Source organism: Abramis brama (genome assembly GCF_963993115.1).
Source record: "Abramis brama genome assembly, chromosome: 4".
Classification (NCBI taxonomy): Eukaryota; Metazoa; Chordata; class Actinopteri; order Cypriniformes; family Leuciscidae; genus Abramis; species Abramis brama.
Window position 1 is genome coordinate 40,946,281 of NC_139966.1, and position 12,651 is coordinate 40,958,931.

At 37.3% G+C, this 12,651-nt stretch overlaps 2 protein-coding genes across 2 annotated transcripts; both read right to left on the bottom strand.

The window, feature by feature from the left end:
* Positions 1 to 2,492: 2,492 nt before the first annotated feature.
* On the bottom strand, positions 2,493 to 5,499 carry myf5 (myogenic factor 5). Its single transcript, XM_084110767.1, has 3 exons — positions 4,840 to 5,499; positions 3,332 to 3,407; positions 2,493 to 3,244 (listed from the first exon to the last, which is right to left on the bottom strand). The coding sequence occupies exons 1-3, from the start codon at positions 5,356 to 5,358 to the stop codon at positions 3,051 to 3,053; spliced, it is 789 nt and encodes a 262-aa protein (XP_083966893.1). The 5' UTR covers positions 5,359 to 5,499; the 3' UTR covers positions 2,493 to 3,050.
* A 4,618-nt stretch (positions 5,500 to 10,117) lies between these two features.
* Positions 10,118 to 12,012, bottom strand: myf6 (myogenic factor 6). The gene is made up of 3 exons (XM_084112570.1): positions 11,476 to 12,012; positions 11,216 to 11,309; positions 10,118 to 10,731 (listed from the first exon to the last, which is right to left on the bottom strand). The coding sequence occupies exons 1-3, from the start codon at positions 11,983 to 11,985 to the stop codon at positions 10,616 to 10,618; spliced, it is 720 nt and encodes a 239-aa protein (XP_083968696.1). The 5' UTR covers positions 11,986 to 12,012; the 3' UTR covers positions 10,118 to 10,615.
* Positions 12,013 to 12,651: the final 639 nt, after the last annotated feature.

Here is a 12,651-nt window from a genome sequence, read left to right on the forward strand (position 1 = left end):
TGACTCGCTCATAATAAAGAAGGCAGAAAGTGTTAGATTCTCCACCACTAACGTACAGACTGACAGTTTGAAGGGTTGAACCTGTCAAGTTGTGATCTGCACACTAATTATTGGATGAGCAGTTAATGAAAATGAGTTATGCCTATGTTTTTTTCTGTGTTGCCCATTTTACTTTCTCTATAGAAAATGAGATTGTTAGCATGGTATGCTAAGTAATATACTAATAGAAGTTACTTCAGATAACCTGTTCACATCTGCTAAGCACTAATTCAAATGAAATCTTAATTTAAAAAAGTTTCTTCTGTACAAACTACATTTAATTCAGCTTTTTGTTTATGGAAGTATGACATTTTGAAAGCTGAAAGCCTGTAAAAAAATATATATATATATGATCAATAAGTAATGACAACATATGTTTTTACATTGCTTTAATTCATCAAAAATAATTTAATCAATTTTAAACTTTTTTTATGTTATACAAGATTCGACTTATTTTTTTAAATCAGTTTAATGTAATTTAAGTAGAAATGACTTAAACATTCAAGTTGGTTGTACTTAAATATTCAAGGCAGCAACTCTTTTTACAGTATAGAAGGCCTTTGGTCCAGGTACCAGGAGTCACAGCATCTGTATACAGCATTGTGTATGCACGTGAGAAAATACTGCACTCTTGTGGCCAAAGGTCTTAAGTGCATTGTTGTCAATGCAGTAAGGTCAATGAACTTTATCTTTTTCCTAGAGAATAAGTGTAATCTCTTTCTCCTTTATTTGTCAAGACATTAATATATACACCATTACAGAAAATGACACACACACACACACACACACACACACAAAAGAAATAAAGTTTTTTTTGTGAAAAGTGAAAAAAGTCACCTTTTATGGCCTACAATGAAAAGCTTTTAACATGTGCAGTCAGAGCAGACTATGCTATTCAATCCATTGAAGGTTTAAATCCTTTAAAGGGTTAATAATAAATCCAATATATGAGTCATTTAACGGATTATAGTAGAGCTTTAGCCATGGATATTTCCTGCATTGCATTTGGAGTTATAGCCAGGTGGGCGACAGGATTGCTTACTGAAATTGAATCTACTGTACTTAAAGCTCTTTGAAAGATTCTCAGCGAAAGATCCTCTAATGCATTATTGAAACTCTTTACGAGAGCAAAATTGGCTCAGAGACTGCATAGGCACCTATTAAAATGTGAAAGTAGCTCCTTTAATGGGGGTTGCAAGTTTTTTTTGTTTTACTTGAAGGTTGTTTCTCAATTTGATTCACTAACAAGAACACTAGGAGGGAGCAGATATGCTCAAAAAACATTGCTAATATAAATGCACATTGCAGTCATATTTGCCAGAACTCTTCCTAAAAAATGTGGATGAGGGGTAGAATTTAATTTACTGTTGTATTTCATGTTTTAGTAATTTATTTTTACACCCAAAGTGTACAATATGTATTTCATATTTTACTGTTCATTTCACTGTAAAAAATATTGTTGGTTTAACTTTAAAAAGTAAGTTACCTGGTTGCCTTAAAATTTTGAGTTCATTGAAATAAAAAATTTGAGTTAATGCAATGATTGGTTTAATAAACAGAAACTCAAAATATTATGTTATCTTAACCACATTCATTAAGTTGATTTGACAAAAGATAAAAAGTTCATGAAAATCATGAAAATAATTGTTTACAGTGCATAAAGTCTTATGTAACTGAAGTCTGAGGATAGTGTTTGAGGATGTTTTTAAATAAAAAGCAATAGTACACATAAAATACATACATTCACATTATAGAGCTTGTTTATTATACTGTTATTTACTGTTATTGATTATCCCGTGTAAATTTCGCTCTCTGAGTAGTTTTTGTTTAATTGCATCAAATTTGAGTAGGTTTTACCACTGTTACTTGATAACACTGTATATGATGGGCACATTAATATATGGTCACAAAATAATACTTGTGTAGATTAATCAGGCGAAACAACTAGACCCACTGATGTATACCCCACTTAATATTGTGAGCAATAATGAAATTAAACTAATTCTTTCTTTTGTGCAAAGACTCTCTTTCTCCCTCTCTCTCTCTCTCCATCTCACACACACACACACGCACACACACACACACACACACACACACACACACACACACACACACACACACACACACACACACACACACACAGACAAGCAGCACCTTGAAGTGTCAGCATGTGGCCATTTGTTCATGACAATGGTATTAAGAGGGTGTGAATGATGTGTAACATTTGTTACATTAAGCAAACAGGCACACAGAGCTCATTTCCTTTCTTTCTCTCTCTTTCGTCAACATCCAACTCATCACATTATCAACTGTCCTCCTCCAACAGCCATGATTTTCTAGCAGCTGACAAATGTCGTATGGGCCCAAACTGCCGTCAATATTTACTGAGATGCAAAAAGCACCCGAGAATTGTATTCCTCATTTTAAATCAAATAGTGACAAAAGGTATTATTAAATACAACTTTTTGAGATTTATTATTGGAGAAAAAGTCATTTTATGTGACAATGTTCCTTAAATATGACAAAAAACATTACATGAATACAATAACAGTCATTTAAAATTATGTACAATCTTATTTACAACACAGAGATGGTAGGTTGTGGACAACATCAAGTAGGCCTATATATAAAAAAATAAAATATAAAAAAAACCCAGCATTTATTAAGTACCACAGCGATTATTATTGATAAATAAAACCAATGTCAATGTAGTTAAGCTACATAGTCAGCCAACACAGTAAAATATCCACTGTTTGTACTTTAATGTGATATATTTTTATGCATAGTTTTTGTTTTTTTAAGACAGTTAAGTTAAAGCCTGATGACATAAACCAAATTATAACAAGGCCCAGAAAGAATCCACAGATTTGTTTTGCATTTTAACCATAAATTTGAGGGCAAACCTTTGTAATTGTGCTGAATGGAGGTTTGAAATTACTACATTCTTATTGGTTTCTGAAAGCATTAACAAATTATTCAAAATGAACATGCAATGTGTGTCTCGCTCCCTCTCACAGGACGTGATAGACTGGTCTGTTGCTGGGACTGTCTGGAGAACTGCACTGGGAATCACTTCCAGTCGGAGAAAGAGCGACCATGTTCTTCATTCCCACTGCAATTCCCGTGTCCACAGAGGACAGCCTGTCCACGATGCTGGACAGACACTGCAAACTAGACGCTCCTGGAGTTCTGGCCACCGCACTAGCTGGATTGATCGAGAAAGATTACATTATTAGTGACACAAAGAACTCCACATAAACAATAAAAAAATGAAAATTATTTGATTTCTTACCAGTCAGTGCATTAAAGTTGTAGTTATTCCCACAGTTTGGATTCATGTGAGGCCATACAGGACTGTTGCAGTCAACCTTAATGAAGAACACAAAAAGTTCCATCAGCATTCACAAATATAAAGCAGTGAACATAGTGTACATGAGACATGGGTTGATTCTTTTCCTCAACAACAACTCGAGCATCACTGGAGCCACGAGCAGCGAATGAGCAGCACTGCGTGGTCCGTGCGCTTCACTAGATCACTTCTCTTTCTTTCACAGGCTGGTTACTTTGCAAGGGACGACTCCCACGCTATGCTGGGCTTCAGGCGTGGCGAATTGATTAAGTCAGTGGAAGCCACACCAGTTTGTGCAAGATGACACTTTCTCCGAGTAAATCTGCAGAAAATCCTGGCAGCAGCGCAGCTCATGCAGTCAGTCAGGAATGCGGCACGGCCGCCACTTTCCTGCCAGTCTCTGTTGGCAGGATTTACTGAGGCTTTATTAGGCTATAAAGAGTCCAGTGGGAAAGACATTGCTATATCCACCTATACTGTATCTTAAACCCTGTACTGAGATACATAAATGTTTTGTGAATCAACATCTCACATTGTTTGTACCATTGCTGTTTGACTCCTGCGGTCTTCTTGTCCTGTTCATTCGTGTAGAACACGTCTAAATCTCAAAGACAGTTTGAAGTTTTACTAACTCATTAACTTGCTCAGAACAATTACGTCTAGAAGTCTTGGCCTTGTCAACCAATGACTAGCAATCTTTTCTAATCGGCCATGCCTCACTTTTTAATATCAGCAAGTATTTTACTCGAATAAATAAATGCTAACTAGATACCCTGTAAAAAAATTTAGTCAGGTAACCTAAAAATGTGTAAATGTGGTAAATTACTTTTTATATAAGCTACTGTAGTCTTTGTCAACAAATGATTAGCAAAAATATTAGCATCAAGCTAAACTCGCAAAACTACATGGCACTTTCTACATTATGAGAACCAAATCAAAGAATATGCCCAAGTATATGTAAAAATCATAATAACATAAACATAAAGCCTACCAGCGTTAGCAAAATTCATCTGGGCGTCATTAGCAAATGTGCATGATAAACAGTATATTGCTGAGCAAGTGAGCATTAAAACAGACACAACTAAGATTAGCTATTTAATAAACTCTGTTCATTTTGTACCAAATATCAACCCGATATGTTGCAACATACCACATCTACTGTAGATTCCTTTCAGTTCCCTGACAAACAGCAGTAAGGTTATATCTCAGCGTATAAAAAGAGCCAGATGTTGGCAGCAATTTATTGTTGTCATGCTGAGAGTGAGGCAACCCTGACTCCATTTGAGGGATAAAATCCCCTGTGTGCTATTGAGATAAAATACGAAGATGAAAACATGGAGAGACGAGTACAATGACCTTGTCTGGATACAGACAAAAAGATGAAAACCTACATTGAAAAGGCTTTTTCTGAGCTTTTGGGCCCTGACCTATAGGAAAAGAGTAATATTTACCATGCTTTCAGAACAGCTCGAGGAGGGGCTGGCAGGCTCAGAGCTGCTCTCCATAGGCAGGCTGTAGTAGTTTTCCACCTGTTCCCTAAGCAGGTCCTGAAGGCTCTCGATGTACTGGATGGCGTTCCTCAGGATCTCCACCTTGGGAAGACGCTGGCTGGGGTTTGCCGAGGTGCATCGTCGTAGCGCCTCAAACGCGTGGTTCACCTTCTTCAGCCTGCGGCGTTCCCTCATAGTGGCGGCTCTCCGGCGGTCCACCGTACTGGATTTGCGCTTACAAGCTTTGCAGGCCCACTGCAGACAGTGACCCGGCTGGTGCAGAGCACCGGGGGCCCGGACGTGCTCGTCCTCCTCAGACCCGGTCAGTTCCCCTCCGGGGCCGAAGTCCAAATCTTCAGGGGAGGAGGCACAGGTGCTGTCATAGAAGATCTGGGATGTGGAGAATACGTCCATGATTGGTGTGGTGTAGGAGATCTGTAAGGGGGCGACCTCTGAGTGATGTGGTTTCTCTGGTGCCATACGGCCCTTCTTATATACTGGGGCCCATACTGGTCAGCCCGAATGACCGTGCCCCATTGGCCAAGGCAGGGCTCAGCGACCCCCCTTCCCTCACCACCCAGATCCCCACCCAGACCCAACACCCCTACTGAGTTTCCCACATCTGTGTATAGGGGTGGTTTCTCACTCAGTTCAACAGCGTGACGGTCATTACAAGAGGGAATTATCATCAATAAACATTCATGTGCAGAAACTCTTGCTTTAGAAGTCTACTTTAGATCTTACTTTACTTTGAAAGTTTTTTTGCACTCTAATTGTATAGGAGCAGATTTTTATCTGTGGCTACTCACGTTTTTTCCTGCATTGTATCCAAGACTTGTATTGATTATTAAAAGTCTTTAAGAGTATTTACAATTGAGTGCATATATATATATATATATATATATATATATATATATATATATATATGCACTCAATTGTAAATACTCTTAAAGACTTTTGATATACATATGCTGCATGGGGCCAGTGAAGAAACGATGCATTAAAAATTAAACCAAACAGATATATGTCATTTCTATTACCTCAAAACGAAATGGTCAAGAATGACTCCAGTGTTTGCTAGCTAGTTTTACGCTTGAGAATGAGCAGCGTTGCAGATGCGGCCCAGCTGTAAGGGCTGGTGTAGCGTTTCAGAGGCACACACTCACACAGATAAACAACTCAAGATCCGGACAGTGGATGAAGGTGTCAGAGGCAGCGTGTCCATGTTAGTTAACCCTCATTAAATTTCTAAGTAGCTCATTAGCGACTGTGTGGCAAGATTTCTGCTTCTTTTTGCCATTCGGAGCATTGTACTAAAACTATTTTAAATGGCATTTTATATAAATGTACTAAAATTAATTTGTCAAATGACTATAAATGAAGACTATACATAAAAAAATAAATAAAAATCTGACCTAAAATCAAAATGTTGAAGAAAGAAGTGAATAAATTGTCAATTGTGCATCTGTAAAAAGAATGATATTGTGACATTTATATGTATATTTTAATATATGTATATGGGTTATTCCTCAATTCAGGCAAGTTTTCTCTCCCATCTAGGATGATATTTAAAAAACTATCATTCTATTTTTAATTGGTAGATTAAATAAATTAAAAAAACTTTTTTTTTACCTCTACAATAAATCATTACTAAAAAATACTTAGAAAATCTAAAGAAATGACAAGAAATTGTAAAAAGCATTAAAATCAAGGAATCAGTTTTAAAATTGACTAAAAACTTTTTTTTTTTTTGCTTGCTTTTCCCAAAGACCTGAAATAATTGACTGCTGACTATCCAGCTTTTTCTCCAAAAACTGCACAATGTCACTACCATCACACACAATCAGAAACCCATCATTAAAATGTATACCAGAATCCTTTCAAATGCTGAACAAGGCCATGATCACATTCAGTTACCATGATCACACGCCTGCACAGACTGTATTATTTAGCATCTGAGTATATACTGTAGGCCATGTTTGAGAAAAAAAATCAATTTGGGTACATTTATTTGCATAGCAGCTTATTGGATTATATGTTTTATTTAATTCACTTCAAATTACGTCAATAATAACGCTTACAAATGGTGCGTAAAGGCAGTTGCGCAATAAAAACACATAGTTTATAACCGTAACACTGATCAAGTGTTTTAAAATCCCCGTCTATTGCTGTATAGAGGTCATTACTCGAGCCATCAGTGTTGACAGCTAATAAAGATACAATGCGGATATTTCTCACAACGTGCTAAAACGTTTGGCCTCTCTAGTGTCTGGGAACCCTGCGCACCTAAGAAAACACGGAGAGCCGGTGTAGATTGTATTGCGCACAGCTGAAGAAGACATTGGCAAGGGATAATCCTGTTTAGCTGTCGTTCAGATCAAAGACAATTGACTGTTAACAACATGGACAACGAGAAAACCTGACAGCAGTCGATAACTGAGTCCAACTCAGATTGCGTAAGCATATGGCGAGCGCGCAAAGGTCTGAGTGAGCACACAAACCTGCTCTGAGATTTGGGGATATTGCGATGTCTCTGGGGAACTTCGGGGCTTTTCTGAGGGTTGTTGTCAAGGGTCAGGAACTGTGTTAAGTGTAGGGCAGAGGGTGAGCGTTAATGTTTCTGTCCTGTGCGGGCTCTCAGGTTTATTTTCTCTCACAAGTGTTTGTGTTAAGAATAAACGTGCAATTCAAATGAACACTTATTTGATTTATTTACTACCCACTTCATTTCGAACTTCATTTCGCTTTTTTTCCTCACATCTAGACAATGATGTTATGATTTTATAGTTGCATACACTGAAGGGAAATTCCGATGTTTCCTCCAGCCTCTTGTAAGTTGTTATTTTTCTCCAGCCTCCTTTTGCCTGCCAAGACCGGCCATTGGCTGCACTTTTTCCGTCAGCAATAACAGTATCATATTTGATCACATGATCAGATGGTGTGATTGGCAACAACATTTGTCTGGCAGCGAGAGGAAGTGTCCTGTATAAGCTCCAGTGATGTGGGATATCAGAATGGCTCCATAACTGGGTATTCAAAGGAATGTCAGTAAATCTTTTCCAAAACATCTTCAGTTCTATAGTTCAGCTTTAGTTGAATGTGAGGTCTGTTTTACTCCAGACCTCATCACTACCTCAAAAAACTTTGCTTTACAGATATTTGCTTATATAGATAAATAGATAGATAGATAGATAGATAGATAGATAGATAGATAGATAGATAGATAGATAGATAGATAGATAGATAGATAGATAGACAGGTCTCAACAATGTTGCTTTAATTTATAAATTAATCAAATGTTCAAATAAGGTATATTATATAGTTTGTGTCATTTTTATTTCTGATCAGGAATTTTATTTGAATCATCCATGAGAAAGCTGAGGCTTAAACAAAGTCTCTCGAGCCCTCTGTGCAATAAAATGTTTCTCTGGGATAATTCCCAGATGGCATGATGCTATAATCACATTCATTGTTCCTCCCTTTGATGGTAACTAATGACACATTTGTAGTTGTTATGTATTTCAGAGTATGTTCATATGCAAATCAAGCAATGAATCTGTCAAGATCTTTCAAATTTGATTTTTCTCTCTCCTGAAGGAGTCGGGCATCATGATAAAGAAAGAACCCAAATAAAATCGCACCATCTCTGAGATCCTATTAAAACAACACTGTAGACAGAGCTATCTGGTTACAGTCTGGCTTACTAAGCGGAGAGCAATAAATCTCTTTGAAGCGTCCCAATCTTAATGCCATATAACTTATCAGACAATCACCCGAAGTGTGCAGTCGCCAAAGCATTGTTTATACTGAGGTGTTATTAATGTTAGCATTAAGCATGTCAAATAACATGCTGATTTATTCATATTTAAATATATTTAGCTTCATATTCAACAAAAAACATTGTATTGTAACTTTTCATCAAATTATCCTATAAAAGTGCATCATGGTTTCCAGAAAAACTTTAAGTAGCACAACTGTTTTTAACATGGATAACATTGAAATCAGCATATTAGAATGATTTCTGAAGGATCATGTGACTCTGAAGACTGGAGTACTGATGCTGAAAATTCAGCTTTGCATTACAGAAATAAATTACATTTTACAATATATGACAATGCAAATAATTTATTTTAAATTATAATAATATTTCACAATTTTACAGTATTTCTGATCAAATAAATACACGAGGGAACTTGTTTCAAAACGGTAATGCTAAGTATTTACTTTCTAAATTATTTTAAGTTTGCATTTTCTGGAGGATCGAATAAAACATGAATTTACTCTTTACGACCTTGATTCCCAGATGTGCAGGTCACTGGTCATTCCGAGTCATTTGAGAGTTTGAGTACATAAGTTAACTTGTGTCTGTGATGAGGTCAAAGGTGGTAGTGTGTTAAATGGAAAGATCAGAGAGCCGGTCCTGACAGACAGCACGCTGTGCAAGATGGAAATGCCGCAGTGGATCTCGGGAACACCAGCAAATCAACTCTACCGATGGATAGTTGCCAAACACACACACACATTTTCACACTTGCAAATTAAACCTGACCAATGAATGCAATGCAACCCAATGCTTCATCCAAGGGGAAAACCCTCACAGACTGTAACATTATGATAGCTGTCATGTTGCTTATAGCTTTGCGATATTTTCCCCTGACCAACTTTCTACTTCTGATCATGAGATAGACGGTGGGTTTCATTGCAGCCAATCCTGAGTCCGGCCCTGCCAGCTGGAACTAACAGGCAAGGCCAGGGCTATTTCAGGGCCAGTCATACTTTAACACTCCGTTAATGCTCGTAAATCTGGGAGAGCTGCTGGCTTGACTGGTCAAGGCTGCTGCTGGAATACGGAGGGCTTTTAATTCATTGGCTGTAATGAGGACATTTGGTGGCCAGCCATCATTGCGAGCTATACATGCCTGTTACCTTCAGCTTGGGACCTTTAAGTAAATGCTACGACTCAAAATAGATTCAACTGTACAAGTATGAAGATTTTACATTGGTGCTAAATTAATTTAACGCTTAACAAGGTTGTGTGTCTTCATTGTTTAATGCCTAGTTGAACTTTATAAGACAATAGGCAGGTATATTTTGAAATCACAAGGGAATATTTCATTGGAATGTTGCAGGCACATCTGGAAAATTGATTAAAAACTGATAACAATTGTTAATTAAATAAATATATATATTTTTTATATAAATAAAAATACAGAGAACAACTTTGATTTTTTTTATGTTTAATGTTGGAATTATATCCAGTAGTCACCAAGTGCTCTTTCTTTCTTGTTCATTTATAAAATAATTTAAGTAACAGCAATATATTACAAAATATGTACATTTTAGGAAGACCTTGACAGGAATCATTTTGCTGATATGAATGACCCTTAAATTAACCTGGAATTACCTGCAGCAACTACACTGAATGGTCAATTATGAAAAATAAATGGAACACTTCATAATTACATTTTCATTAATAATATTTGCAATGTAATAAAAACATTATTTTATACAATGCTTAACAGATCACATGGTTACATTCAATTATATGAATCTTTTACATATTTTCAGAAATATTCATTTTTTTCAGATTGTGACCTGACATGACCTGTTGCGCATTATATAAGGATGTTTGTTAATGACTTATTTATGAAAGTGTCGCCTATTACATTTAAAACATTTACACTATAGCTCATGGAAATAAATACAAGTCGGAAATGTGAGGTGGGATGCTTGAGCTTCACTTTTCTGAGGTCTGGTCGGGACATCGAGCTTTCGTCTCTTCAGTGGAAATGCTGTCAACAATCGAGGAGAGGCGACGAAGGCTGCTGGATGCTGAAGACTCCACTGCGGCTCCTGGAACACACGTTATAGGCATGGATCATGTTTGCTTCGAGAAACAAGCGTAGAAAATTACACGAAATTATGCAGTGAGAATTAGCTACAGACCATTACAGAAAAACAATTACACACAGGGATTTACGTATGAAACATTTCGCACATGTAGAGAATTACGCGCAGACAGTAACGAAAAGCAATTATGCAAAAACACAATTACGCACAGCCTTCTTCCCTACTAAGTTAAAACGCACTACATCGACACTGGAAATTAGAAGAATTTCTTAATAGTTTCTCATTCAGTTTTGAATTATTCTAAAGCATTTTTTTTTTTAAGAGAACACGAGGTTGAGATTATTGTTGCTGTAGTTTTTAGGGCACAATCATGCGCAAATACTACTCGCAGACCATAACGTACATCACCAGCGCATGGAACATTAATAACAAGCAATTTAAGACCATAATTAAAACCTTAAACTTTATTTCTCGGTAGGCTACCAACCTTCTCTGTGACCGGCCATCGGGGAGTTGGAATGATCTGGATTCCCCTGCCAGCTCTGGCAGGTCTTTTTCCAATGATACTCATTGGGAGCCACCTGAACAGGCAATCATGATGGTAAACATTAATAATAGCCTACTCTTAATTTAATTTTTGTAATTAATATCAATAATAATTAGTTGGAAGCAGACATGTGGCACCACGTGGATCCAGCTGCTGTCAGAGCACATGGATCGGTTGTATTGGCTTGGATGTGTTCTTACATGGTTTTCTTTCACGTTGTATGTGTAAGGGTCATTGTCAGAGTTCTGTTCTTGCTCATCCAGCGAATGCAACAGGTCCTGCAGTTTCTCGATGTAGTTTATTGCGCTGCGTAAAATCTCCACTTTGGGCAGCCTCTGGTTCGGATTGGGCACCGTCTTTTTCTTTAACGCGTCAAACGCCTCGTTGATCTTTTTGAGCCGCCTTCTCTCTCTCAGAGTCGCGGCCTTCCGCCGGTCAGTGGGGGCAGATTTTCTTTTGCAGATCTTGCAAGCCCACATGAGACACTGACCATCGCAGTGCGACTGCAGTCCCGGCGGCGCGAGGACGTGTTCCTCTCCGCTGCTCTCGCACCCTGTCTCGGACGGGACCGGATCCTGTCCCGGGGACAAAGGGCTGTCATTGCCCTCATAGAGTGGGGACACTCCTGGCATATCCAAAGTCCCATGGTCCCCCTCCAGATAACGTAAATCGTTGAAAAAATAAGTGTTGGTCTCAAACAGGTCCATCATGTTGTTGTAGGCTGTTTTGACAGTAAGACTGTTGGCATTTAAATAGCCCTGTGACACAAGTCAGGGGACTTAAATATAGAATGTGAAATTCTATCCAGTGCTTAGCTGTTGCAGGGCTTCAGACTCATTTCAATAGGCCCTCAGGAACACAGGAGTCCGAGTGAGAAATAAAGGGGACATTACATTACATTGTCCATGTTACACATTATGTATAGCCTAACTAACTTTGTTATATGGGACAGTCTGCAATATATAAAAATCTATATATTGTAATGTGCTGGAGAAAACTGGAGAAGGTGAGGATCTAAACGCAGGGTTTTTAATAAAGTAATACATTAAACAGATAACACAGAACTCAAGGAACAAAGGAACAAAACCACAAGGATCACAGAGCCAGAAGCAACCATTATATATATATATATATATATATATATATATATATATATATATATATATATACCGGTCAAAAGTTTGGAAACATTACTATTTTTTAATATTTTTGAAAGAAGTATCTTGCTCACTAAGCCTGCTTTTATTTGATTAAAAACACACACACAAAAAAAAAATTAATGTTGTGAAATATTATTACAATTTAAAATTATAGGTTTTCTATTTGAATATACTTTACAATATAATTTATTCATGTGATGCAAAGCTGAATTTTCA

What these genes read in the sequence shown, in the direction of transcription:
- myf6 (XM_084112570.1), bottom strand. Translation starts at nt 11,985, where the DNA reads ATGATGGACCTGTTTGAGACCAACACTTATTTTTTCAACGATTTACGT. An exon ending in ACAACGTGAAAGAAAACCAT is followed by an intron (nt 11,310 to 11,475) that starts GTAAGAACACAT and finishes TTGCCTGTTCAG; the next exon opens with GTGGCTCCCAATGAGTATCA. An exon ending in GATGGCCGGTCACAGAGAAG is followed by an intron (nt 10,732 to 11,215) that starts GTTGGTAGCCTA and finishes CGTGTGTTCCAG; the next exon opens with GAGCCGCAGTGGAGTCTTCA.
- myf5 (XM_084110767.1), bottom strand. Translation starts at nt 5,358, where the DNA reads ATGGCACCAGAGAAACCACATCACTCAGAGGTCGCCCCCTTACAGATC. An exon ending in CGAGCTGTTCTGAAAGCATG is followed by an intron (nt 3,408 to 4,839) that starts GTAAATATTACT and finishes TTCTTCATTAAG; the next exon opens with GTTGACTGCAACAGTCCTGT. An exon ending in CAACTTTAATGCACTGACTG is followed by an intron (nt 3,245 to 3,331) that starts GTAAGAAATCAA and finishes CGATCAATCCAG; the next exon opens with CTAGTGCGGTGGCCAGAACT.